The sequence below is a fragment of the Manis javanica genome, chromosome 5 (assembly GCF_040802235.1).
Source record: "Manis javanica isolate MJ-LG chromosome 5, MJ_LKY, whole genome shotgun sequence".
Taxonomy (NCBI): Eukaryota; Metazoa; Chordata; class Mammalia; order Pholidota; family Manidae; genus Manis; species Manis javanica.
Window position 1 is genome coordinate 106545914 of NC_133160.1, and position 27556 is coordinate 106573469.

The 27556-nt window shown below is 35.9% G+C and overlaps 1 protein-coding gene across 28 annotated transcripts in view; it reads left to right on the forward strand.

Annotated features, from left to right (window-relative positions):
• Positions 1 to 27556, forward strand: part of SEC31A (SEC31 homolog A, COPII coat complex component) — a 79467-nt gene that overhangs the window by 40635 nt on the left and 11276 nt on the right. For 8 of the 28 annotated variants that reach the window (XM_073237375.1, XM_073237387.1, XM_073237384.1 and 5 more), the window contains 8 exons: positions 2176 to 2349; positions 4434 to 4607; positions 6941 to 7033; positions 7704 to 7845; positions 9513 to 9854; positions 17064 to 17102; positions 18572 to 18630; positions 19668 to 19931. In XM_073237375.1, coding sequence (XP_073093476.1) covers positions 2176 to 2349; positions 4434 to 4607; positions 6941 to 7033; positions 7704 to 7845; positions 9513 to 9854; positions 17064 to 17102; positions 18572 to 18630; positions 19668 to 19931 — 1287 coding nt within the window. The remainder of the gene's footprint in view (positions 1 to 2175; positions 2350 to 4433; positions 4608 to 6940; positions 7034 to 7703; positions 7846 to 9512; positions 9855 to 17063; positions 17103 to 18571; positions 18631 to 19667; positions 19932 to 27556) is intronic. The other 20 variants (XM_073237382.1, XM_073237389.1, XM_073237393.1 and 17 more) reach the window with 8 other exon arrangements.

Sequence of the window (27556 nt, forward strand, 5' to 3'; positions counted from 1 at the left end):
TCCTGAGAGAGATTTCAAAATAAAAATCAAAAACATGCTCATGTAGCTACAGAAAAATATTCAAGAACTTAGGGCAAAGTTCAGGAATGAGATACAAATGTTCAAGAATACAGTATATGAAATGAAACATAAAATGGAGGGGTTTAAAAGCAGATTAGATGAAGTAGAGGAGACAGTAAATGAAGTAGAAATTAGAAAACAGGAATGCAAGGAAGCTGAGGCACAGAGAGTAAAAAAGATGCCTAGGAAGGAAAGAATATTGAGAGAACTATGTCACCAACCCAAACAGAACAATATTTGCATTATAGGGGTACCAGAAGAAGAAGAGAGAGAAACAGGGATAGAAAGCATCTCTGAGGAGGTAATTGCTGAAAACTTCCCCAATGTGGGGAAGGAGATAGACTCTCAGGCCATCGAGGTGCACAGATCTCCCAACATAAGGGACCCAAGGAAAATAACACCAAGACATATAATAATTAAAATGGCAAAGATCAGGGATAAGGACAAAGTATTAAAAGCAGCCAGAGAGAGAAAAAAGATCCCATGCTAAGGAAAACCCATTAGGCTATCATCAGACTTCTCAACAGAAACCTTACAGGCCAGAAGGGAGTGTGGCATGATATATTTAATGCGATGAAGCAGAAGGGCCTCCAACCAAGAATACCCAGCAAGATCATCATTTAAATTTGAAAGAGAGATTAAATAATTTCCAGATAAGCAAAAGCTGAGAGGATTTACCTCCCACAAACCATCTCTGTAGTGTATTTTAGAAGGACTGCTATAGATGGAAGTGTTTCTAAAGCTAAATAGCTATCTCCAGAAGAAATAAAACCATAGTAAAGAAAGTAGACCAATTAATTACTAAGCAGATGGAAAATCAAATTAACCACCCCCAAAGTCAGTCAAAAGATAGACAAAGAGTACAGAATATGATACCTAACATATAAAGAATGGAGGAAGAAGAAAAAGGAGGGGGGAAAAAAAAGAACCTTTAGATTGTGTTTGTAATAATATACTAAATGAGTTAAACTGTTAGATAGTACGGAAGTTACCCTTGAACCTTTGGTAACCATGAATCTAAAGCCTGCAGTGGCAATAAGTACATACCTATCAATAATCACCCTAAATGTAAATGGTCTAAATGCATCAATCAAAAGACATAGAGTCACTGAATGGATAAAAAAACAAGACCCATCTATATGCTGCCTACAAGAGACTCACCTCAAACCCAAAGACATACACAGACTAAAAGTGAAGGGATGGGGAAAGATATTTCATGCAATTAATAGGGAGGAATGAATGGGAGGCATTCCCAGTACCAACAGAGAATCTCCATGGTTAAGGGAAAATGAAAATACTAGGTAAATGGGATCCTATGTAGCACCAGTATACAGTCAAAAGAGGAAGTAAAAAATGTGGGGACTAGTCTCAGGCACTGAGCAGCTATATTTTTAGACTTTTTCCTAAGCATTTAATCAGCAGAGTCTTGTGATATTTCAATTTCACGTCTTTTTTCTCTCTGCAAAGAGATTCTCTCAGCAGGGTAGAAGGGTTGTTGCTTTAAAGATCACTGTATTGAAACTGAAAAATCTGGTAGAAAATCAAGGTTTTCCTTCTGTGTGCTTCTGAGAGAAAACACAGTTGTTTCATACTTCTGAATTTGTGTACAGATAGATAGGTAAGGTAATCTTGTGTGTTATACCTGAAACTCCCCCTTGTTAAAAGAATTGGTATGAGAAACTCTGGGTTGAAATAATAAGCCTGTTGGAGGTTATGTCAAAGTTGTACTACTTTTACAGCATAGATAATATGATCTTTTCAGTCTTAGTCCCTCTTGGACCTACTGGAACCCAGTTTGTGCCTTCAGACACCTATGTGTCACTTTCACTTGGATACTTGCCTATTTAGCTCACAAGACAACTATCTGACAGTTTAAGGATGGTTAGGAAAAGGTGGTAACCTGTGCCCTTTCCATGAGTAAGAGACCTTTTTCTCCATACTTTTTCAGTTATGTAAGTGTTGGCCAATTGTTCTAGACCTTTCTAAGAGAAAGGAATATAGGTACTGTACTTTTAGTAGGTTTTGAAAATTTTGTGACTCTTGATCTTTTCTTGTTTCCTCTCATACACATCTTAGTATCTTTGTTCCTCCTTCACTCTTCTTTTTCTTATTTAGGATCTGATTGAGAAAGTTGTCATCCTGAGAAAAGCTGTACAACTCACCCAAGCCATGGACGCTAATACCGTGGGAGTTCTTTTGGCTGAGAAGATGAGTCAGTATGCCAATTTGTTGGCAGCCCAGGGCAGTATTGCTGCAGCCTTGGCTTTTCTTCCTGAAAACACCAACCAGGTAACTAGAATTGACCGTTTTTCTTCTTTTAATGTGTGAGTAAGGTGAGTCCAGTAGATAGCACTCTAAATACAAATATACTAGCAAGTGAAATGTTCTGGAGCAGTTAAAGTTCTGTCATCTGACTATAGGTGAATGTTAGTGGTAATTCTTAAAAGATCATTTTAGGCATACCCGGGTTATGTAACAGACAGGATGCTCTTTGGTAGATCCCTTTGCACTAAGGGGTATAGTATTTGAGGGAAATGATGGGAAAAGGACCAGTTTTTTGTTTCTTCATCCAAATGCTGATTCTGTATACAGGGTCCTTTGTAGGAATCTTTTATGTTGAAAAGCTATAAACATTAATATTTTATTGAATAAAAGGGGTTATAATTTTAAAATTCCCACAAATGCCACCCTGGATACAGATACTAGCAAAGAAGTTCATTCTATGTGCTATTTCAGTCTGATACCATCTGTGGGAGAGTATATATTTAAAGTAGTGAAGCTAGAGGGAACTGCATTCATTCTTAATTTACTGAAGTGTCCTTATTTGTTGTGTAGTAAAACTCAGGCTTTTTCATTATACTTGTTTCAATGCATTTCAATAAGTGAGTATACAGTGATGAACGAGATTGTCACCAAAGGAGTTTCCAAACTCAGAATGACTGTAGACAAGTAAACATGGGATTCAGTGATAGGAATCGTAGTGCAGTGAGAGCTTGGAAGAGGGAAACTTAAACTCTATCATGGAGCATAAGTGCAGGTCAGGGTGGAGTTTGAGAAAAGTTTTCCACAAGTAAGATATTTGTATCTTCTTCATGTGTCTGACAGAGCTTGATTTTGAGCCTCACAGACATTTCTTGTTTCTATACTTGGTATTGTAAACTTTGTTGTTTTTGATGGATTTTTTTCTAGGTAATCATTTTCAGTATTTTGTCTGCCATAGGGAATTATCAGTAAATTTACCTAGTAAAGATATTTATACCCAGGACGAAGGGTGTTGTGACTCTCTGATTGGTTTTGTATATACTTCATGTAGGGTCCAGCTCATCTCTTTCTAAATTGTTAATGGGTATTAGGTAGAATAGAAATAGTTGTTATCTTTATGATGACTCTGATAATAATTTCATATGACTTTTTATTTAATAAGGTCTCATTATTATATTGAGGTATTAGAACCTTTATTTTAAAGCTAACTTCATCTAAGACCTTTAGATCTTCTAACCTTAGAATTAAACGTTTTGTATTTAATACCATTCATAACCAACCACATGCATTTTCTATACATTAGTCTTCATGCTTTTCTTTAAACTTTTAAAGAAAATTCCTTGTGCAAAAATCAAAATTTTGATATTACTTTCTCCATATCTCAATAGACCCTTAGTATTTTCTGGGGAATATATCCTGAGACTTTGTGATATTATTATAGTATATAATTCACCTCCCTAAAAGGCATCAAGTTTACCTAGAAAAGTTTAAATGATATCTTTAAACCTTTAATGAGTGTATAGAAATGAATAATTTTTAAAGATATTAAAACGAGTTCTTGCTGAAACATTTTACCATTACTTTTTTGTTGTTGTTTGTTAATACCTAGAACATGTATATGGTCAGCTCATATTTACCGTAGAACCATATAGTTTTATTAATTTTCATCTCTTTCTTAGATCACCATTTTCTTCCTTCACCGTCTTTAGCAGATGATTCTAATTGGGCCCTTTTTTCCCCTAGAAAGACATTAAGTTGTATTTTTTAAACTACTTTTATGATTTGTGAGCATTACTCAACTACTGGAAAACAACAAAAGAGCAGTGATGATAAGTGACAGTGATCTTACATACTACCATGTGGTGGGCATAACTCAAATTCCTGCCTCAGCCAAATTACAAGTTACACTATATTATCATGGGCCTTTGGTGTCTATCTGGAATATTAGAAACCATCACATCAAACCCTAATGTGACAGAGTCTCTTGTAATATATAGCATTTCAACAGAAATCACATGAGTAATCTAACTTACTTAAAAAAATCAACAGCTGTCATACAGTTGGGTGAGCTCTAACAAATTTGCTTTGTTTTCTTCCATTGCTTCTTATAGCCAAATATTGTGCAACTTCGTGACAGACTTTATAGAGCACAAGGAGAGCCTCTACCAGGACAGGAATCACCTAAAATTCCTTATGAGAGGCAGCAGCTGCCCAAGGGCAGGCCTGGACCAATTGCTGGCCACACACAGATGCCACGAGTTCCAACCCAACAATATTATCCCCATGTGAGTAACGTGGTGCAGATTAAGTGGGAACATTTATGTATTTCTATTCAGATTGGTAGTTTTAGTTCCTAGGTGAGAACCTTATCTGCCTTGATAAACTAGACAATTTGTTGTTTTAATAGTTATACTTTTTATATTCTTTAAAGTAGTATTTATGATGTTTTTTTAAACATCACTTTAATCTGATCATATTTTAGATATAAATTAATTTAAGCTCTCTAGGGGAGATTTCTTATTTCCACACTTCTCTTACACATAAGAGACTGTTCTTGCAACTTCTACAATTTGATTCATTTGAAAATCTAATTAGTGGGAACAATTTTGTGACTGATTTGGTTAATTTTATAAAAAGTATTTTTAGGAAATCGTCTTATTTTTTGAGTGTTCTTTTCTGAATTGTCAGTATAGGTTTGTCTTCTGTATCAGCACAATAAAAAGACTTCTTTTTGGACAACCTGAATATTAGAGAAAAGTGAATGACTCCAGGTTTATGAAGTTGTAGGGCATGGGGAATCTGAAGATGATTAAATACTTTTTATTAATTAATGTGTTTATTTATTAAAATTACTGAATGTTTAATGGCATAAAATGTAGCCTCTTACTGTCTTTTACTACTTCATGTAGAAATATATTTCTAGACTAACAGATAACCTTCATGTTCTTAAATGAAAAGCATATTTTCATAAGTAATAAATGGTCTTGATTGACAATAAAGTTAATAGGTATTCCACCCATTTTAAAATGGAACCAATTGCTGATAGAATTGACAGGGTCTCTTTTACATTTCTTTGTAGCAAAAGTAAATATAAAATCATGAAAAAAACAATTTATGCTCTTCTGTCTATTGTACTTTTGATTAATACAGGTACTAATTGATTAGTACTTTTAATTAATACAGATTACACTTTAATATAACTGTAACTATCCAGAGAACTCTCTGTTTTGTTTTGTTTCCATTCATTTGACAAATATTTATTGAGGCTACTCTAAGTGCCTGTCTTTATTCTACCTGTTTTGGGCATTTTGAGAAACAAAATAGATTAAATTCCCTACTCATGTGGAGACTGCACTACACTTAAAAAGTCTGTGACATAGGTGGGACAAATCTGGATAGCTGGGAAAACTCAGAGGCGTAGAGGTCAAGCCACCAACCAAAGTTTTAAGATGTAAAGATTGAATTTTTCAACATTACATGGCTAGTTAATGAGCAACTTGGTATTAGAACTCCCAAGCACCTTAAGTTCGATCATGCTGTCTCTCAGTGTACTGAAGTAAGGCATCTTTTGCACTGGGAGAAGAGAATATTTACTCTTTGTGTCCCTGGATTTATCTGTCTTTCTGGAGAAATGTAAAAACATTAAAAAACTTTGTATATACTTTGACTTAGCAGTCATACTTTAAGAAAAGAAAAACAAATTCAATAATAAATTAAGCATTGGTTTTCTTGATTCAAGCTTATGATATGCTAAATGAGGACAGTGGCTTGTGTTTTTAAAGGATTGTTTACAGGAAGGACTAAAGGGATGAAAGGGAAGCCAGAGTAGTAGGACTTCCACAGCCACTTCAACCACCACCAAGCTATTAATTGTTTATATATTGGAGTTTCTACAAAAATTTACTTGACAAAAAAGATTGTGATGGCTTAAAAGAGAAATTTGAAAATCTCTGGACTTCAGAATAAGCAACATGGTATGGTGGAGCAAACACTGCCCTGGGAATCAGGAGACATGGAATCAGTCCAGCTCTATGACCAACTAGTTGTATGGACCTCAGCAAGCTCCTTTGTTTCTTGAGGCCTTGGTTTTCTCAATGGTAAAGGTTGGGGATTAGACTGGATCATCTTTAATATTCTCTGATTGTATGATTCTAGGTCTCATATGGGACCAAAATGATATTTTGACTCTAATGAAATCAGAAAAGGGAGCATATAAAAATGTGTTTACAGATCTAGTAGTAGCATGTATATTGTTAATGCTTCAAAATCACTTTTTTACTCAATTATCTTTTTTCTTTGCTTTGGAATGTCCTCCTTCCTTGTCCACTTAGAAAACTTAGCTTTTCTGCCTAATTCTTGACACTTGAATGGCAGTGTTCTCTGTGCTTTGATTAAGGTTTTCATATTGATTTTCCACTGCCTTCTTCCTGTTTTGTTGTGAATGTATGCTTGTCTTTTGGAATCCCAGCTAGAAGGCAATTGCCTGACTAATATAAGCTGTCTTGCTGGTCTTTTGTTGCTTTGCATCTGGCTATTAATGCCTTTTGGGTTTTTTTTTCCTTCTTTTAATATTTTCATTTTTTATTTTCTGTGATTGGTATTTCTTTGTTCAATTCAGGTTAGAATTGCCCCTACTGTTACTACCTGGAGTAACAAAACTCCTACCGCCCTTCCCAGTCATCCACCTGCAGCCTCTCCCTCTGACACACAGGTATATCCTTTATTACCTATCTTTGAGCAGAATTCTGCTCATCTTAATATATAGAGCTATTTATCCTCTACCCCCCTTTATCAAGTTCCCCTCCCTGCATCTGTCTGCCTGCTTATAGCATTTTAATGCTTTTAGGATACAAGAAGCAGTTTTTAGCCCAATTAATTTATTTTCTTATCCCTTTCCTTCTTTTGCTGTTCTAGAGCTAGGAAAACATCAACCAAGGATCTAACAATGGTTTAGATCTGATTTTACTGAAGATTTTATCTTTTTTCCTTCCTTTTCTTTGAGCATTGCAGAAATTGAACAGAGGCAAAAGTTCCCTTGTGGCATTTATACTTACATTTCCAAAGTGTGGAGTAGTGGATGGAATTTGGTAGAGATGGAAAATCCTGGTGCCTTACGATAAATAACATTGACACTATTTTATGAGGCTATCAGCATCTGTTGCCATTTATTGCAATTATTATTTTGGACCTGTCTGATCTTTAAATCGCTCCAAATATGTTGCTCAGAAAATGTGTTCTGGAGAAGATAGAATGTACAAAATGCAATGTTTCTTTCACAATAAAGTTTTAAAAAAATTTCATTCCCAGAGATTATGAATCTATCTAGTAAGATTCTTGGTTCCAAATGTAATCCTTGTTTTTACTATGTTCTCACTTCCTAGGGAGAAAATCCTCCACCTCCAGGTTTCATAATGCATGGAAATGTTAATCCAAATCCTGCGGCAGCTCAGCTTCCCACATCACAGCTTCCCACCTCTCCAGGTCATATGCACACCCAGGTACCACCTTATCCGCAGCCACAGCGTAAGTAATGTGACCCTAAAGTCCTTTCACAGCAATATGTCTCATCTAATGCAGTAACTATATACTTTGAAGCTCCAAAGTCATGATTAAATTAATTATAATATGTAAAGAAAGAACCATTATGTATAGGACTCAAATCCTTGCTACAGAGAAACATGGTTTCCCTGAATCAACATGATAGGGTACACTTCCTATGTCAGTCCATTCAGAACAGTTGGCTCCTGTTCCTGAGCCTTTACTAAGACCTGGTAAAGAGAGTCAATTATCCCATAATTTTGGTATAAAAAATAGAATTTTAGAAATTGTTTGGTATACTTTTCCTTTAGGCAAAATGACCATTTGGAAAAATGGCTCCAAGGGACATTTTTTGTTGTTTTCCATTTATCTTTTTTTTTTTTTAGAAATAAGCATTACTTTTAGGGCAGTTTCAGGTTCACAGCACTAAATGTTCAATTGTGTGGAAAGTACAGAAAGTTCCAGTATTTTGCCACACCCATGCACAACCTGTGAATATCTTGCACCGCAGTGGTCCCTTTGTTTCAGTGAGCCTACAGTGACATGTCATTATTATTCAAAGTCCATAATTGACTCTAGGGTTCACTCGTGGTGGTGTACATTCTATGAATTTTGTCAAATGTATAACAATGACATGTATCCACCATTGGCTTTTGTTTCTTTAGAAAAGATTTGTACTTGGAAAGTAAAATATCACCACTATTTTAAAATTTACATGAAGAGCAAAAAAATAAAAATCTCAAAGGGAAAAATTGTATGACTATTAACAACTATTACAAAAAGAAGAGGCCATTACCTTGTAAGAACTAATCTTAATGAGCCTATTCTACACTAAATAGATGTTTCTTATTCAACAAGAATCCCAAATTTGATACATCTTTTCACTCAAGTGCTCAATGAGAAAGTGCTGTTTTCAGAGTAGAGCAAGGTACAGTTCTCTAGATTGACTCTATAGAGGTTCATACCTACTCTTCATCATGCAGAATCTGATGGTAATCTAGATCTCTAATCTGGGTCCAGGTCTCTGCAGAAAACATTAGCTTTTAGCCTGATTAGCCTGATAGCTTACTAACCAACTGTGTACAGTATGTATAAGGTTACAAAGTAATTTGTCAGAGATCATGGAGATAACTGTTAATCTGGAACTGTGCTCAAAATCAGAATTTGAGTAGCTGAAGATTGTACGAAATGTTGGAGAAGATACTTGTTTCATAACAATAGTGTTCACCCTGCAATTCTCAGAGTGCAAGGAGCTTTTAAGCTTTTGAGCTGCCGTCAAACTCCTATAACTTTTCCTGTAAAGGGGGGTCCTTTCCGTGTGTATTTCCTGCATGGTTCCACCTGGTGGGTAGTAGGGGTCACTGCAGCCTTTTCACTGGAACAGGAAATTTCAGAAAAGGGTCGTAGTTCTTGGGTAATGATTCAAAGATTTTCAGAGCCAGCAGCAAATATTGGATCCAATGAATTGTAGTATATTTAAGGCATCTGAGCTATCAAAAGCATAACATATCATAATTTTAATGTTTAGTTGTAACTTACTGTTGTAAGAAGAATGATGTAATGAATTTCCATAGAATAAGATAACTTTAGTTTTCTGTTGCTGTCTGAATAAACTTGTAACTAATTAAAATTTCTGTTTCTTCTTGGTGTAGCTTACCAACCAGCCCAGCAGTATTCCTTCGGAACAGGGGGGTCAGCAATGTATCGACCTCAGCAACCTGTCGCTCCTTCTGCTTCAAATGCTTATCCTAACACCCCTTACATATCCTCTGCTTCCTCCTATTCTGGGCAGTCTCAGCTGTACCCAGCACAGCACCAGGCCTCTCCACCTACCTCCAGCTCTGCTGCTGCTTTCCCTCCTCCCCCTTCCTCTGGAGCATCCTTCCAGCATGGCGGACCAGGAGCTCCACCGTCATCTTCAGCTTATGCACTGCCTCCTGGAACAACAGGTACTCTGCCTGCTGCCAGTGAGCTGCCTGCATCCCAAAGAACAGGTCTGCGCTTGAAAGGGATTTGGTTTGGCTCCCTCCCTTATTTTTTTCATGAACACATGGGTGGATGGAGGGGAATTATTTCTAGCTGTTTGTAAACTGGATAATGCGAGGTGTTAATTGTTTTTATAACACATTCTAAACTATTTTTGAAAGTGTGATTCTTCCATGATGCGCTTCAGTTGCTAAATGAGGAAAGTTTTAAAGTTTCAAAATATAATCTGCCATTGAATTTAAAATAAATGGTAAGAACTTAATTGGCAAGATAAGTGGTGGTTGGGACCAAATTTAATTGACGCTAATTTCTTTACTGGAACAAAACTGTATTCTGTGTTATTACTGTGAAGTTTTCAATTCTTCAAATTATTTGTGCCTTAAACTCATTAATAGATTAATAATATAGGGTCTTAATAGGCTGTAAAAATATTGTAATTATATTTATTTATAAAGATGAGGAGGGATTTTGATATGATTATCTAAAGGAAAAAAGTGAGAGAGCACAACTCTGACAGAGAATCTCTCAGACAGCAGAAAGTCGGTATAGTAGTACAGTGAGTCTCTATTACAGTAATACCACCCTCAAATATTTTGGAAATTTATAGGCATACTTTTTTTTTGTCCAATAGTGCCTGAAATTTTCTATCTAAAATCATAAATTTAAATTGTTTCTATAATGAAATATACATATTTAGAATTGAACATGATATTAATTTTTTATGGGGAGGTTATATTATCTGATTTTCATTTTGAAATAGTAAAAGGGGCCTTAAAAGCATGTGTTATATGTTAAAAGATACCAGTGAATCAGGGTTAAGGACCGCTAACATAGTAGTTAAGGAATGCAGGCTTTGGAATTAGACTTTCTGGGTTTGTATCCCAGCTTTAGTACTTTCTAGTTCTATAACCTTGAGTAAGTTACTTAAACTTCTTTAAGCCTCCATTTCCTCAGAATAATTATAGTACCTGTCATAATCTTATGAAGAGGCCTTAATATATTAAAAGCATTTAGGGACAAGTAGTGCAAAGTTAACTGTGATTTCACAAAACCTCACTCAAAATTAGAGCCCTGTGCATTTTGGTAATTGAAAATGGTTTCCTTTTCAGATTGTAACTGATGGTTTTGAACTAGAAAGACAAAAAGATGAATGAGTCTCTTGCTTTTCTGCTAATACTGAGGTTGCTCCTGGGAAGTCCAGTTTATATTTTTTTCCTTTTACATGTTAAGCAGTAGCTTTCATTGCTGAAAACACTTGTCATAACATAGTATCTATTGAGGAAGTAGTCTTTTCTAATAAAGTCTTATGGATCCAGAAGTACATATATAGCTCCTCCTCTCTGATATGTGTTAAAGTTCAGAGTACTGAAAATCACACACACATGCACAGTATGTAGCACTCTTTACTACACATGTAAAATTTCTGTAACTTTGAATACAGATAACTTCAATAGGCTGATATTTTAGAGAGGAGTGCTAATTCAACTGCAGACTTAAAAAAATTACCTTAAAAACCTGGATGACTGAAGACAGTTTGCATTCTGATTAGTTAGGTAATAAGAGTTCTCAAGTGAAAGATGCATTTGAGTAAATCCCCTGCAAAAGGTGGTGCAGGGAAGTAGAGAAATTAATTATCAGTTATTAAACATTTATTAGGTATGTCCCAGCACTTGCCACATATTTTCTTATTTAATTCTCACAACCATGAGAAATAAGAATAGTTTTTTTTTTAATTGACATGAGGAAACTTTGAGTTTCCTATGAGTTACATAATGTCCTCGTGATTGCACAGTGATAGTCTCCAAGCTGAGATACAAGCCCAGGTCTCTCAAGTCTTCAAAGCCCACATTCATTCTCTACCAGATAGTCTAGTCCTGGTATAAGTGATAGGAATTGCTGCCAGTGTTAGAATTACAAAAGTCATTTAGCAACCTGTTTTAGTCATTTGTTGCTTCATCACCTAAGTAAATATTTGCATGGCTGTTTTTTTCTCCTTAAGCAAAATTATATTTGGCCATGAGATACAGTCTTTGCTTATATACAGAGTAACAGAATGTTCTAACGTGGCTGAGAAAAGCAAAGTGACTAACAGGAATAAGCCAAACAAATATTTTTCAATGTTTAGCACGGACTAATAAGCTAGCTGCTTTGTTACCTCTTGCATGTTAGTAATCCTAGTCCCCTATATTTTAAATAATGTTTCCTTTGTTACCACGTGTTATTTTTTGATTTCCTAAAAGTTTTGTCTAGGTTATTCAAATAATTGTGATTGAAGATTTTATCTTTGTTCCTACCTGTCTTAAATTATACCGTGGTTCTCTAGAAGACTTGGAAATCCACTTGTCCAGTGGATAATTCTTGGCAGATACTAGGATTTTCAAGCCCTCTAACTACCACAAAATGATGTGCCCACTGCTCAGAGAAACCAATGTTGCAATCATCAAAACATTCATTCAGTAAATTTCTAATGTGTACCTGTTCAGTCTATACAGAATTATAACAGGCAAAGGTAGGGAGGCAGAAAAGGACAGTACACTTCTAGTGAACAACGCATGGCTTTTTTATAAATTGGAACATAAAATTTGTATTTGGGTCAAATTTTGTAAAGCCTTACATACTAGAGAAAGAGTTTTATGCTTCACACAGTAAGAAGAAAAGGAGTTGGAACTGCTGAGGGGCATGCTCAAAGTGGTACTTGGGGGAGATTAGTCTGGTTGTAAAATAGCTAATGGGCAGTATGGCAGAATCAGAGGCAAGGAGAACAGACTGTCTCCCAGTTCTAGGTTTAAACTAGTAACAGCCTGAGGTAGGATAGTGCAACCTTATTTCTGTGGTGGCAGCACAGAGCAGTTTCCCTTACTTTACTGTCTAGGATAATTAGGATACTGCCTCTTCCTTTTTTTTTTTTTTTTTTTTGGTCCCCTGTTTAATGTGTACTTGTTACTAAGGAAGAGTACTTCCAAATATGAAAGCCTTAGAATTTTACTCAAAAAATTTGTTTTCTGATAAAATGAGCTTTAAGCTATTATAAAGCTGTCTTTGACTGAACATTACTGGCTTCGTTAAACAACGGAAAATTTAATTTACATAATACAGTTGACCTTGACATCCCCCATGCAGTTGAAAATCCATGTAGAAACTTTTGACTCCCTCAAAACTTAATAAACTACTGTTGACCAGAAGCCTTACCAATAACATAACAGCTAATTAATACGTTTTGTATGTTTTATGTATTATGTACCATGTTCTTACAATCACGTAAGAAAAAAGAAAATTTTTTTTCAAATTGTAACATCTCAGTTTTCCAATATTATTTACTGAAAAAAATCATGTATAAGTGGACCTGTGTAGTTCAAACCCATGTTGTTAAGAGTCAACTGTATAGTCCTAGGCTTCTTCACATAGAAGAGTCTTGAAAGTGCATAAAATTGCATATTTTCATGAAACAGTTTATAAATAATTTTTTAATTTTCATAAACATTCCTTACTCAAGTTGTAAGTACCTGGTTTAACACTTTAAATAAAGGAGCATGATAGCCTGCGTTACTTTTCTTTGGATATTCTCTTTTACCTTGTGTCATTGGAAAATGACCTCAAGGACTGATGTCTTTCTAAATTTTAGTTTTTAGTTTTGTGGCTCCCTTTTAATGTGACATGCTAGGCTTATAGGGGAAAGAGTAGGTATATGGTTAACAAGAATGCTCTATTCTTTCTGTCTCAAATTATCTTCCAGCCAAAAATCTCTATACCATCAGCACTAGTTTTTCAGTAAATTCAATGAAAAAGTATCTTAGCCAGTGCATAGATCCCATCATTTTGCCCCTGCAAGAATGCCTAAGAAGATTCCCAGTGAGAAATGGGATTTGAGTAAGGATGATATGCAACTCCACTCCTATACGTGAGACCAAGCCATTCCCTCTTCCTTCCCCCAAAGACCCTATGGAGGCCTAATCCCTACACTAAGGGTCTCTAGTATCCAGGGACATGCCATTTTCATTTTTTAGATTAATTTCCTTTGGTTTTTATTAATTTTTTACTATAATATTTTGAAAGACTCTAGTATGAATAAAAACAGGAATTATCTGTAATTCTACCATCCAAATACAACCACTAGTAATTTACATTTATTCCCTTCATGTACCTATAGGCACACATACATATAAGTGTATTCACACTGTTGTACAACCATCACCACTATCTCCAGCACTTTTTCATCAACCTATACTGAAATAACATAACCACAAAATAATCCCCATTCCCCCAAATGCCTGGTAACCACTGTTCTACTTTCTGTCTCTATATAATTTGACTAATCTAGGTACTTCATTTAAGTAGAATCATATTTGTCCTTTTATGACTGGTTTATATTTAATTGTCTTCAAGACTCATTCATGTTGTAGTATGTGTCAGAATTTCTTTCCTTGTTAAGGTTGAATAATTTTCCACTGTATTCATGTACCACATTTTGTTTAGCCATTCATCTGCACATGTGCATTTTGGCTATTGTGCATAATGCTGCTCTAAACAAGGGTATACAGAAGTCTGTTTGAGTTCCTGCTTTCAGTTCTTTGTGTATATATCCAGACATGGAATTGCTGGATGAAATAGTAATTCAAAGGTTCATTTTTTGAGGAACCATCATACTGTTTTCCCCAGTGGCTGTACCATTTTACATTCCCACCAGCAATTCATAAGAGTTCCAATTTCTGCATGTCCATACCAACACTTGTTTACTGTTTTTTTAATTCTAGCCATTTTAATGGGTAGGAAGTAATATCTCATTGTGTGCATGCATTTTTAAAGAGTTGACATCCTAATACACATACATACATACATAATTAATTTGACCTCTTAACTTTCATTCTTAATATTACACCATGAACCCTTTTTCCATGCCCTTTAAAGTCATGTCATCTTTTTAAAAAGAGTAAGAAAGAGATTTATTCCATCTATAGTTTTTTACAAGTAAAAGAGATTATCTCCTCTTTATAGTTTATGAGAGAATTATATACAAGATTAAACTATGTTGCTTTTATTTTTCTAAATGTTGACCTAGAGAATCATTTTGGACATCTACAATGAGCTTCCATAATTCCTTTTCCTGTAGATATTCAAGTTCCTTATGTTGCTTGCTTTACCTAATGTTGGTATTAAAGTATATTTCTATAAAGTTCAGATCAATTTAATTGTGTTTAAAAAGTCATATGTAACAAAGATGTAAAAGCAAAAAGATTGAAAGGGATTAGAATTATAGCTGAGACAGAACTGTTACTAAAGTTGATGAGATTTGAACAGGGATCTGGGCTGAAGTAAAATATATAGCTAAATGTATTGCACAGTTTGAAGTTAGGAGGAGTTGGGTAGGCATATATTTGGGCGGGGAGGGGAACTTTGATTATTGTGCAACTGGTACTTTCTGTTCAACAGACATTCCCACCCTCAGGTTATGTGGGCCAGCCAACCGGCTATATGTTCCCGTTGAGAAATCTGTTTGATTTGATTGTTTCACTTCTGCCTTTAAATTTGATTTGGTATAATTATAACTTTAGTGTCATTTTACCAAAGCATCATATGAAATTTCTCCATAAACTTTGCTGTGCTGCTAATAATTTGTGAAATCAGGATGCCAGTACCAACAGCTTAAGTCACTGCCATGAGGTCAGAGGAAAACTCTCATCTTCTGTTCTTGCCTCTCATGGGACAGGAAGGAGGGATTCTGCTCCCTGAGAAAAAGGGTCGAGGCCCAGGTGTTTCTAGTGCTTGTAGTTTTATAATTTATCAGCCCCGTCAGCCCAGAAACTGACGTCTGGTGCTGGAGTACATCATCACTGGTTGCAGATCAGGTCAGTCCTCTGTCATAATGCACAGAATGACTCCCAGGGATTTAGTAACTAGAGTGCCAGGAGGTCATCTCCTGCATGGGCAATTAAGTTGTAAAGTCATTATTTAAGTCAAAATAAGAAGTTATTTATAGTCAGTTATCTTTGATCGCTCCTTTCATTAGGTAAGCCCTTGAAGAAGTTGGCTTGTGTTTAGGAGCCATATTGTATGAAAACCATCTGTCTGTAAACTCCACACAGTGAGATTTCAAGCTGTGGGATTACTTCTCCCACCTCACAGTTTCTCTGGGGCATGTGCTTCTTGAATAGAGCGCATAATGAATTGAACTCAGTAATTAGTTGCTATATTCTCTTGGTTCCTTTCTCCCCAAGTGAAGATAGTTGAATTTCCCCTGAGTTATATGTGCATATGATGTACCTTCACTGCATTCCTTTGATTTGAGGCTGGTCCTGGCCTGACCCTAAATATCTGACAATTTTGGAATTGCTGTGTTGGTTTTCAGCCTGCTTTCCTCTTATCCACCACCAGAAACTTCAGTTCTCTTGAGAGAAGTGTAGTGATTTATGAAATGACTGGTGCTGAACAGTCTGCAGATCCGTATGTTTTACAGAAAAGACCATATAAAATGGTAGTATATTTACTGGGCCTCTTCTCACTTATGCACATACTCATGGTGGGACTCCAGAAATTACAGTTTCTGGAGAACCCAGACGCTTGGTACCTCCAAAATCCAGCAGTAAAGTGGCACCACTTTATCAGTATCATCTGACATGCTCTTCTTTAATAAGTGCATTGCTGAAGTTAGCAGTACAGTGTAGAAATCCTCCCATTTCTCTTTAAATGCCTGCTGCTTCAAAAAGGTTTTGACCTGCAGCATTGACATTACCTAAGAGCCAGCTGGAAAGATAGACTTTCAGGCCCTACCCTATACCTAGTGAATTAGAATCTGCATTTTAAAAAGATTTTCAGCTGATTTGGATTCACAGCTTTAAATAATACTAAAAATGGATACTCCATTGATAGTACTGAATTTCATTGATCAAATAGAAAAACAATCCATGGGAACAATTAGGGACATACTATTTTAGATAGGAAGGAACAAAATTTTCTTTTAAAAGCACAAGTAAGAGAAAAAAGTAGTATTTGAGAGTTAATTGGATCTGACACAATTAATTTGCTTTACCCCAAAACTGGTTACTTTCTTAATTAGAAGACGTTTATTGTGACTTGATTAAAAAGTAAATTTTATTGCTTTATAAAATTAGTTCTTTCTGGGGATCGATAGTGGGAGAAGAAACAATTGTAAAATTAGAAGTGAAGTTTAGAATGCCTTTGATGCTAATACTGTTTAAGTGACTTTTATATTTTGTCTACAGAAAATCAGTCTATGCAAGACCAGCCACCTATGTTGGAAGGTGAATTGGTTATAAAATATACTTTTGGGAATCTTTGAATCATTAGATGCAGTTAATGAATGTACTTTCCCAATAAATGCATGTGAACTTCAAAGCTGATGATATCCTAAATCTGATCAATGTAAATTTGACGTCTTAAAATCAAATCAACTCTTAATGCTGATTGAATTAACTTGGTGACACAAAAAGCTTTAAATCGTAAAGTCATGTGTTTTATATAGACATAAGACAACAACTACCCCAAGATTGTCTCATATGTAAGATATGAAGGTGATGGGAGAGGTTTGAATGATTAATCTATATATGATCAGAACTTTTAAGAATGTGTTAAGCAGATAGATAGGAGCAGGTGGTTTAATATTTTGTAATTAGTTCTTGAGATTCATTTGGCATTCTGTCTCCTAATAAACTTGTAGAAAATTATTTCCATTTTAAAATCAAGGCAAATGAGTACATGCTGGTTAGGAGATCTTGTTTCTAAAAATGTTTCTGTGACTTTATGTATGAATCACAGGTTCTCTGTTTTGCTAAGCAATTTTGTTGTGATTTAATATCGGGGCTATCAAAAAAGTGAGAGGTAGAATACTGAAAGAATGTTTAATTTATTGAAAGAGGAGCAATTTTTTGTCTTTACATATACACACACACGAAACTTAATGAAATTTAAAATGATTATATTGTGATGTAGAAATTATCTTGTCATTATTTCTGGCATGTTTCATTCCTTTTTTCTTTAAAGATAAGTTCTGCTACTGATGTCCATTTGTCACTTTAAGATGATAGGTTTTTTGGTTTTTTTTAAGAAGAAATTTACTGAAGTTGACAGTCATTTAGTTTTATATTTGCTGCCAGCATGGAATGTTTGTGTATGTCATTAAAAAATTAAATGTATCACAGGTATTTGAATGCCCTTTTCTACTTGATAAGTAATTCCTAAGGCTAAGATGAAAAAAATTACTGGGTTCTATTTTTTTTTTTAGTTGTTGGGCTCTATTTTTTTTTAACATTGTTTCTACCATACAGATGATTTGCTTGTGTTGAACTGTCCTCTTGGGAAATAAGAAGGTGCTACTTTTATTCTTTTTTGTATGTTGAACATTTAAAGCTCCCCCCCTTTTTTTAGCTTACTCTGGTGATTTATTTTTTATTAGGAGAGAAGTAATAACTGATCTTTGAAGTTTATATACCAATATAGACATAACAACTTCACTATCCTTAAATTTAGCACAGCACTTTCACTTTAAATGAAAATAATGTCAGTGCATCTTGACTACTAAGCCATAGCCTTGCAGTTAATTATGAGAGGCTGTGCTAGGGCTGTATAGTGATCCCCACAGCTCAGCCGGTAAAACTTTTGTGATGGTTACTTCAAGGTTAAGGTAGAATTTGGTGGTATTATATGATGGATACAATTTGGTTTTCATGTTTTCAAGATTCTGAAAGAAAATGCCCTCTGTTATCTGTTACAGGTCCTCAGAATGGTTGGAATGATCCTCCAGCTTTGAACAGAGTACCCAAGAAGAAGAAGGTACTAAAAAAAGATGTCCATCCAATTGTCTACAGATAGTCTGTTAATCATGTGGGCACCCAGAGCACACCATGCTTCCCTGCTCCTTTGAAAGGCTAGGCTTACTTACTGATACATTTAAAGTGTATTTCAACTTGCATCTTCTAATCCATGAAGGGAAGGAAAGAAAGTAGAAAACAGTTTAGTGGTATGAATTAAACCCTTTTAGAAGGCAAGATGTAAATTCCTAGTAGGTCTCTTTCAAAGAGTGGGAAACAAAATTTCAGGCTTCTCTGATTTTTGGGGGTTTTTTTTAGGAGTTATTTTGATCTTTGGGTTCCAATGGCAATTTGGTAATTACATTTTGAACTATTTTTGTCTATCACATATAATGTGAATGAAGAAATAGCCTTTTGTAGCCTTGTAGCTGAGCATTGTTTAGATGTCATTAACTGCTGAGAGCTGTTAGAGTACGAGATAAGGTTTTTCTTTCCTTCTTTCTCCCCAAGCCCTTTTTTTTTAACTCCTTGTGATTTCCTTTCCCCACATAATGTAATGAGAGGCCATAACATAAAATTGGGAGGCACTAAATGACAAGAAAACTCAAAATTTAGGTTAGTGATAATCAGAAATTTAATCTACTTTTAGTATAATAGAATTGACAGATAATATCTACTTAGTGGTTTAAGAAAGGGTATTACATCCTCATCACCCTACAGACACACATTTGTCATATCTAATTACAGATTGCTAGATATAATTCTCCAGATTTTGATACTCTCTTTCAAAAACACCAGGGTTTTGGCCCCCCTGTATTGGGAGTAAGCAAAGGGGAAACAGGTCTAAGTTTGCATTTCCTACCCCTCTTAGCCAGATTAGCTCTACTGTTATGTTTTATTCTAGAATTCTGAATAAAATTTCATTTGAAAACAGTATTCTATTACTATTTAAAAAGTATTTTTAACCATGGAATAGTCTTACTTTCCCTTATTTAAAGCTGAGGAAATGTTACTATTGTTTTCTTATACTTGGTATCTTTTATTTCCATCTTTTAAAAGATGCCTGAAAACTTCATGCCACCTGTGCCCATCACATCACCAATCATGAACCCTTTGGGTGATCCTCAGTCACAGATGCTGCAGCAACAGCCTTCAGCTCCAGTACCACTGTCAGGCCAAGCTTTATTCCCCCAACCACATCTTCCAGGTGGCCAAACCTTCCACAGCATACAGCAAGTCCTTGGGCAACCAGGGAAGCCACCATCTTTCTCAAAGCCCAATGTCGAAGGTGCCCCAGGGGCTCCTATTGGAAATACCATCCAGGTAATAGTAAATATGTGGAAGTAGAAAGGGGAGATAGCTCTATCGCAGTACATTTTTTTAAAATATGTTAACTTTTATGGTTATACCTTTATTAATGAACATTAAATTTAGTTTCAATTTAGACAACTAAATAGCCATTTTTTAAGATTGATCATTTATGTATATTATTTTTCAATTTCACAGGTATATACAAACTTCCTAGAAGAGGTTTATATATTTATTTGCTAGTGTATGTTTACAGTATTTTGGCATTTGCCGTATTTCATTTGAATTATTCAGTAGCCACAATTTAAGATCAGTTGAATCTGTATTTGCAGCCAAGGTTGCTAAGCAGAGCTGTTACCAAAGGTTTTTCCCTTTATAAAATAGAATGTAATAAGTTACATCTTTTCTTGTGTACGTATAAAAGCTAGTAACATATAGCCTTATCTTCAGGTGGAGATACAAATTTGCACCTGCTTTTCACATACAAACAGCTAGTTGGCAGGGTTCTAGACAATCAAAAATCTATCATATTTCCATACAATGGAAGACTTTGGGTAAAGACTTTGGGACACAGTTCAACATAAGAAAATGGAACAAATTTCTGACCAGTTATAGAACTAGTTCTTCTGTTTTTGTCTTCTACTCACTGAAATTAATTTTGTAAAACTGTTTCTATCATGGAATATGCTTTGGTGTTAAAACATCTGCCTAAGGAAGTTCTAACTGTTAAAAGTTGCATTATAAAAACCAGTGTTTTGATGGGAAGACTTGCTTCTTTTCACAAGAATATAAATTATGAAGATGCACTGTTAATTTTTTGTATGATTTTAAGTCTGTGTAGTTTGGAAAACTACCCAAGCATTCACTTTCATTTAGACCTGGCGCTCATGCTATACTCACTCATCTGGACCAGAAGATAGATGTTTTCAGCCAGGCCATAATACCCAGCTACCTGCCCACTTGGATATCTCTTAAGCACTTCACACTCAGCATGTCCAAAACCTAATAATTCATAGTCTTCCTCCCAGCTACTCTTCTTTTGTTGTTTCCTGTTTCAGTGAATGGCACCATAATCCTTTCTATTTAATCCAGCCAAAAACCTTGGAATCATCCTGATGCTCTTTCACATCTGTCCCAGATCTTGTTGATACTACTTTACAGTCTCTCTCAAATCCCTTTCCAGTCTGGTCCATGCTACCTGCATCTCCAGTCTTAGCAGTGTAGGGACCTCTAATTGGTCTGCCAACATCTACTTTGCTCTGTTTCTGTTCTGGTCTTGTCACCTCCTTGCTTAAAACATTACAGTTTCCCATTGTTGTCAGGATAAAGACCAAAATACTTAACATTGTCTGATAGCCCTCAGCTCATACTCTTTCTTGCTCTCTCTGCTCTAGCCACACAGGCCTCTGTTTGGTCCCCTTATATCATTCATGACCCTTCCTTTGTACATGTTGTTCTATCTGGTATGCTTTTCCTTCCCCATGTAACTGCTTGATTCCTACTTATCTTTCCAATACGAATCCCAGTTGTATTGTATGATGGTTCCACAGGTAAGTTAATATTAACTTACCACAGCTACTGGCTTACATACATTTTTTTAAAATTAAAGTGCCATTGAGATTTCCCTCATTTGTGGAGTATAACAATGAAGCAAAACTGAAGGAACAAAATAGCAGCAGACTCACAGACTCCAAGAAGGGACTAGTGGTTACCAAAGGGGAGGGGTGGAGGAGGGCAGGTGGGGAGGGAGGGAGAAAGGGATTGTGGGGTATCATGATTGGTGCACATGGTGTGTGTGGGGTCATGAGGAAGACAGTGTAGCTCAGAGAAGGCAAATAGGGACCCTGTGGCATCTTACTACACTGATGGACAGTGACTGCAATGGGGTATGGGGCAGAGAAACTTGATAATAAGGGTGAATGTAATAAACAATTATTTTTCTTGTGAAACCTACATAAGAGTGTATATCAATGATACCTTAATAAAAAAAAGTGTCATTGATAAACACTCTTACGTAGGTTTCACATGAAAACCTTTGTGGTTTCAACATTCACCTGTGTTATCAACTCCTCACACCCGCCATAGTAAGATGCTGCAGTCATTACTTGTCTTTGTGCTATGCTGCCTTCCCCGTGACCCACCTACATTATGTGCTAATCATAATGCTGCTTAATCGCCTTTGCCCTCCCTCCCCACGCACCCTCCCCCACGCCTTCCCTTTGACAACCCCTAGTCCCTTCTTGGAGTCTGTGAGTCTGCTGCTGTTTTTGTTCCTTCAGTTTTGCTTTGTTGTTATACTCCACAAATGAAGTCATTTGGTACTTGTCTTTCTCCATCTGACTTACTTCACTGAGCATAATACCCTCTAGCTCCATCCATGTTGTTGCAAATGATAGGATTTGTTTTCTTCTTTTGGCTGAATAGTTTTCCATTGTGTATATGTACTACATCTTCTTTATCCTTTCATCTACTGATGGACACTTTAGTGCTGCGGTAAACATAGGGGTGCATATATCTTTTTGAAACTGGGAAACTGCATTCTTAGGGTAAATTCCTAGGAGTGGAATTCCTGGGTCAAATAGTATTTCTATTTTTAGTTTTTTGAGGAACTTCCATAATGCTTTCCACAATGGTTGAACTAATTTACATTCCCACCAGCAGTGTAGGAGGATTCCCCTTTCTCTGCATCCTTCCAGCATTTGTTGTTCCTGTTCTTTTCTATGTTGGCCATCCTAACTGGCATGAGGTGATACCTCATTGTGGTTTTAATTTGCATTTCCCTGATAATTAGTGAAGGGAAGCATCTTTTCATGAGCCTGTTGGCCATCTGAAATTCTTACTTGGAGAAATGTCTGTTCAGATTCTCTGCCCATTTTTTAATCAGGTTATTTGTCTTTTGGATGTTGAGGTGTATGAATTTTTCATATATTTTGAATGTTAACCCCTGATTGGATAAGTGATTTATGAATATATTCTCCCAAATTGTAGGATGCCCTTTTGTTCTGCTGATGGTGTCCTTTGCTGTACAGAAGCTTTTTAGTTTGATGTAGTCCCATTTGTTCATTTTTGCTTTTGTTTCCCTTGCCTAAGAAGATGTGTTCAGGAAAAAGTTGCTCATGTTTATATTGAAGAGATTTTGCCTATGTTGTCTTCTAAGAGTTTTATGGCTTCATGACTTACATTTAGGTCTTTGATCCATTTCGAGTTTACTTTTGTGTATGGAGTTAGACAATAATCCAGTTTCATTTTCTCACATGTAGCTGTCCAGTTTTTCCAACACCAGTTGTTGAAGAGGCTGTCATTTCCCAATTGTATACCCATGGCTCCTTTATCATAAATTAATTGGCCATATCTGTGTGGGTTTATATCTGGGCTCTCTATTCTGTTCCATTGATCTATGGGTCTGTTCTTGTGCCACTACCAAATTGTCTTGATTACTGTAGCTTTGTAGTAGAGCTTGAAGTTGGGGAGTGTAATCCGCCCCCCCCCCACCCCACTTTATTCTTCTTTCTCAGGATTGCTTTGGCTATTTGGAGTCTTTTGTGGTTCCATATGAATTTTAGAACTATTCTAGTTCATCGAAGAATGCTGATGGTATTTTGATAGGGATTGCATTGAATCTGTAGATTGCTTTAGGCAGGATGGCCATTTTGACAATATTAATTCTTCCTATCAATGAGTGCAGGATGTATTTCCATTTAATGGTATCTTTAATTTCTCTCATAAGTGTCTTGAAGTTTCATGATATAGGTCTTTCACCTCCTTGGTTAGGTTTATTCCTAGGTATTTTATTATTTCTGATGCAATTGTAAATAGAGTTGTTTTCCTGATTTCTCTTTCTGCTAGTTCATCGTTAGTATATAGGAATGCAACAGATTTCTGTGTATTAATTTTGTATCCTGCAACTTTGCTGAATTCAGTTATTCTAGTAATTTTTTGGTGGATTCTTTAGGGTTTTCTATGTATAATATTATTTTGCGTGCAGTGACAGTTTAACTTCTTCCTTACCAATCTGGATGCCTTTTATTTCTTTGTGATTACCATGGTTAGGACCTGCAGTACTATGTTGAGTAAAAGTGGAAAGAGTGGGCATCCTTATCTTGTTCCCAATCTTAGAGGAAAAACTTTCACCTTTTCACTGTTAAGTATAATGTTGGTTGTGGGTTTATCATATATGGCCTTTATTATGTTGAGGTACTTGCCCTTTATACCCATTTGGTTGAGAGTTTTTATCATGAATGGATGTTGAATTTTGTCGAATGCTATTTCAGCATCTATGGAGATGATCATGTGGTTTTTGTCTTTCTTTTTGTTTATGTGGTGGATGATGTTGATGGATTTTTGAATGTTGTACCATCCTTGCATCCCTGGAATAAATCCCACTTCATTCCTGATGGATGATCTTTTTGATACATTTTTTAATTTGATTTGCTAATATTTTCTTGAGTATTTTTGCATCTATGTTTATCTGGGATATTGGTCTGTAATTTTATTTGTTCATGGTGTCTTTGCCTAGTTTTGGTATTAGAGTGATGCTCGCCTCATAGAATGAGTTTGGAAGTATTCCCTCCTCTTCTATTTTTTGGAAAACTGAAGGAGAATGGGTATTAGATCTTCTTTAAATGTTTGGTTAAATTCAGCGGTGTAGCCGTCTGGGCCAGGAGTTTAGTTCTTAGGTAGTTTTTTGATTACCAATTCAATTTCATTGCTGGTAATTGGTCTGTTCAGATTTTCTGTTTCTTCCTCGGTCAGTCTTGAAAGGTTGTATTTTTCTAGAAAGTTGTCCATTTCTTCTAGGTTATCCAATTTGTTGGAATATAATTTTTCATAGTATTCTCTAATTATTCTTTCTATTTCTGTGATGTCTGTAGTGATTTTTCCTTTCTCATTTCTCATTCTATTTATGTATATAGACTCTTTTTTCCTTTATAAGTCTGGCTAGGGGATTATCTATTTTGTTTATTTTCTCAAAGAACTAGTTACTGGTTTCATTGATTCTTTCTATTTTATTCTTGATTTTATTTATTTCTGCTCTGATCTTTATTATGTCCCTCCTTCCACTGACTTTGGGTCTCATTGTTCTTTATATGGTTTCATTAATTGTGAGTTTAGACTGTTCATTTGGAATTCTTCTTTCTTGAGGTAAGCCTGTATTGCTATATACTTTCCTCTTAGAACTGCCTTCTCTGTATCCCACAGGTTTTGGGCTGTTGAGTTGTTGTTTCAGTTGTCACAGTATAGTGCTTGATCCTGTTTTAATTTAGTCAGAGTTCCATTGATTATTTAGGAGCTTGTTGTTTAGCCTCCATGTGTTTGTGGGCTATTTTGTTTTCTTTGCATAATTATTTCTAGTTTCATACCTTTGTGTCTGAGAACTTGGTTGGTACAATCTTTTTGAATTGACTGAGGCTTTTTTTGTAGCCTAGTATATGATCTATTCTGGAAAATGTTCCTTGTGCACTTAAGAAGAATGTGTATCCTGTTGCTTTTAGGTGGAGTGTTCTGTAAATCTCTGTTAGGTCCATCTGTTCTAATGCATTGTTCATTGCCTCTGTCTCCTTACTTATTTTCTGTCTGGTTGATCTGTCTTTTGGTGTGAGCAGTTTGTTAAAGTATCCTAAAATGAATGCATTGCTTTCTGTTTCCCCCTTTAATTCTGTCAATATTAGTTTCACATATTTAAGTGCTCCTATATTGGCTGCACAGATATTTATAATGGTTCTATCTTCTTGTTGGGCTGACCTCTTTATCATTATGTAATATCCTTTGTTTCTTATAACTTTCTTTGTTTTGAAGTCTATTTTGTCTGATACAAGTACTGCAACTCCTGCTTTTTTTCCCTATTGTTTGCATGAAATATCTTTTTCCATCCCTTCACTTTTAGTTTGTGTATGTCTTTGGTTTTGAAGTGATTCTCTTCTAGGCATCATGTAGATGGGTCTTGCTTTTTATCCATTTTGTAACTCTATGTCTTTTGATTGGTGCATTCAGTCATATTACACATTTAGGGTGATTATCTATAGATATGTAATTATTGCCATTGTAGGCTTTAGATTCATGATTACCAAAGGTTCAAGGGCAGCTTCCTTACTATCTAACAGTCTTTACTTGCTTATTAGGCTATTTCAAACACAATCTGAAGGTTCTTTTTTTTCTCCCTTCTAATTCTTCCTCCTCCACTCTTTATATATTCAGTGTCATATTCTGTACTCTGTGTATCCCTTGACTGACTTTGTGTGTAGTTGATTTAATTTTGCATTTGCTTAGTAATTGATTGGTCTACTTCCTGTACTGTGGTTTTATTTTCTCTGGTGACAGCTATTTAGCTTTCTCTATTTACCATCTAGAGCTGTCCTTTAAGATACATTTGCAAAGATGGATTATGGGGGGTAAATTCCCCCAACTTTTGCTTATCTGTAAATTGTTTCATCCCTACCTCAAATTTAAATTATGATCTTGCTGGGTAGAATATTCTTGGTTGGAGGCCTTTCTGTTTCATTACATTAAATATATCATGCCACTCCCTTCTGGTCTGTAAGGTTTCTGTTGAGAAGTCTGATGATAGCATGATGGGGTTTCCTTTATAAATGATCTTTTTTCTCTCTCTGGCTGCTTTCAGTACTCTCTCCTTGTCCTTGATCTTCACCTTTTTAATTATTATATGTCTTGGTGTTGTTTTCCTAGAGTTCCTTGTGTTGGGAGGTCTGTGCACTTCCATGGCCTGAGAGACTATTTCCTTCCCCAGACTGGGGAAGTTTTCAGCAATTATTTCCTCAAAGAGACTTTCTATCCCTTGTTATCTCTCTTCTTCTCCTGGTACCCCTATGATGAGAATATTGTTCCATTGGACTGGGTTCATTGCACAACTCTCTTATTCTTTCATTCCTAGAGACCCTTTTTTCTCTGTGCTTCAGCTTCTTTGTATTCCTCTTCTCTGATTTCTATTTCATTTACCATCTCCTCTACCTCATCTAATCTACTTTTAAATCCCTCCATTGTATGTTTCATTTTCAGGTACTGTATTTTTCAAAGTTTCTGTCTCTTGAACCCCTCCTTGAGATCTTGAATATTTTTCTGTAGCTACATGAGCATGCTTATAACTTTTATTTTAAAAACTTTTATCGGGAAGATTGGTTATTTCAGTTTCACTAAGCCCTCTTTCTGCATTTTTTTCTTGAATTTTTGTTTGGACCAAATTTCCGTCTGTTCTTCATTATTAATTTTTTTTAGTGTTTCTTATGGTATAATAGATTTTTGTAGGAGCCACCCGCTAGTGCCCAGAAGCTCTAGTCTCTGGAGCTGCCAAGCACCTGCTGTAATGGGATTTGCTGGCAAGCAGAACTGGCTCCTTCTGGTAGGAAAGAGCTCTTCCCTGCCTTTCTGGCTGTAATGACTGCCTCCACTGCCAGGTCCAGTCGGCCGAGCACACACAGATGAGCCTCTGTACTTGCCCCCGTAGCTACCCTAAGCGGGGCCACCCTCCCGCTGGCTTGGTGTGATTGCAGGGGCAGCAGGTGTGCTGTACCAGTACCTGTTGGGAAGAAGGAACGGCTGGCTGACTACCACAGTGGGGGGCCTCGGAGCTGCATTGCTAGCCAGGACAGTGTGCGTCTGAAGCTCCTGAGAGTTCCGAACCTGCT